At 44.1% G+C, this 1,548-nt stretch overlaps 1 protein-coding gene across 1 annotated transcript in view; it reads left to right on the top strand.

The window, feature by feature from the left end:
• Positions 1–1,548, top strand: part of LOC107289646 (alpha-2-macroglobulin-like) — an 89,538-nt gene that overhangs the window by 36,520 nt on the left and 51,470 nt on the right. The window contains exon 16 of the mRNA XM_029284586.1: positions 398–556. Coding sequence (XP_029140419.1) covers positions 398–556 — 159 coding nt within the window. The remainder of the gene's footprint in view (positions 1–397; positions 557–1,548) is intronic.

Below are 1,548 nucleotides of genomic sequence, written 5' to 3'. Positions count from 1 at the left end.
AGGGGGTCAAGCTGGGACAGCTGCTGCGCTTTGGACTAACTACAGCCAGATGCTGGTTGGGTGATTGGAGGGTGGGGATTTACTTAAACTGCATTACTAACTCAGCAACTGCAGCGATTCACTTAACAACTGTGGCAAGGAAGGTCATAAAACTGGGACAAAACTCACTTAACAACTGTCGGGTTTAGCGGCGGAAATTTGGTGCTCAATTGTGGTCATAAGTCAAGGACCACTTGTTAAACTGCAAGTGTAGAGAAATGTTATTGGAAATGGTTGGGTATCCCTTCTTATCAAGCACAAAAATGGAAAGATTCCCCTCCTCTATTGTTGGACAAACAGGATCAGGGACCCACATCAGATGGACGGCTTTTCTGAATTGCAATGTCTCTCTTTTCAGATCTATAACTTGCTCCCAGGCTCTTTATATGACAGACACTTTGCGAGTGAATGGGATAGAAGACCATGCATCAAAATGAAAAACATCGAAGAGGGTGGTATCCAGTATCGCCCTGTTCCTTTTTCTGATGGGGAAGCTGATGTTTTCAAAATTCTTAAGGTGAGCTTCCCTGCTGCTTCTGGCAGGTGAAATTTCCCTTATCCTACTGGGCAGAGATGGGTCACTCCCCCTTCAAGGTGAGTTTAGTCTCTGCCTTCTTGGGATTTAGAAAATCTGTGGACAGAAACCCTTCGCTCAGTTTTCTAATTTGAATAGTGACAGGCTAGCAATTGATAAGGACTGGAATTCTTCATTGGCCAATTTTGATTGGACACACAAGGAATTTGTCTCCTGTGCATAAGCCCTCAGTGTACATACAAGCAACAGGTGATAAACCATGATTATAATCATAAAATACATTCATCATAAGATACAACATTCAGTGATGGTCATAGGATACTAAATAAGCAATCAACATCAATCATACGGATACTAAATAAAACAATATAAATTGTAAAGATACAAGCAACGAAGTTATAGTCAAAAGAAGATAAGGAATAGGTAATAGGTAGAGCAGAGGTCGCCAACCTTTTGAGCACCAGGGACTGGAGAGAGAAGTTTTTCTGCAGACCAGAGGGGGCATGGTTTCATGTACTGCCTGCATCCCGCAGATGGGGCTTTCCTTGTTTGCGCGGATTGGTTTCTGGTTTACTGCGGCCCGGTGCCTGTCCATGGACCGGAGGTTGGGGACTCCTGAGGTAGAGGGTTTGGTGAACTGGTGTAAAAAAAACAGCCTAATTTTAAACGTTGGAAAAACTAAAGAAATCATTGTCAATTTCAGAAAAGGCAGGCACAGCCACACTCTTCTCTGCATTAATGATTCACCTGCAGAGATGGTTAGCAATATCACATTTCTGGATGTGCAGCTAAGAGTAGGCTGGCTTGGTCGCTCAACAGTGAGACACTGGTGAAGCGGGTACAGCAGTGCCTGCATTTTCTGCGTCACATGATCCCCTGTCCTTACCACTTTCTATAGAGGGTTGATCAAAAGCATCCTGTCATACTGCACGACAGTCTGGTTTGGAAGCATCACTGCTTCAGACAGGAAGGCG

Source organism: Protobothrops mucrosquamatus, unplaced genomic scaffold, assembly GCF_001527695.2.
Source record: "Protobothrops mucrosquamatus isolate PMUCROS unplaced genomic scaffold, P.Mucros_1.0 scaffold739, whole genome shotgun sequence".
In the NCBI taxonomy this organism is placed as follows: Eukaryota; Metazoa; Chordata; class Lepidosauria; order Squamata; family Viperidae; genus Protobothrops; species Protobothrops mucrosquamatus.
This window is presented reverse-complemented; position numbering and strand designations above follow the sequence as displayed.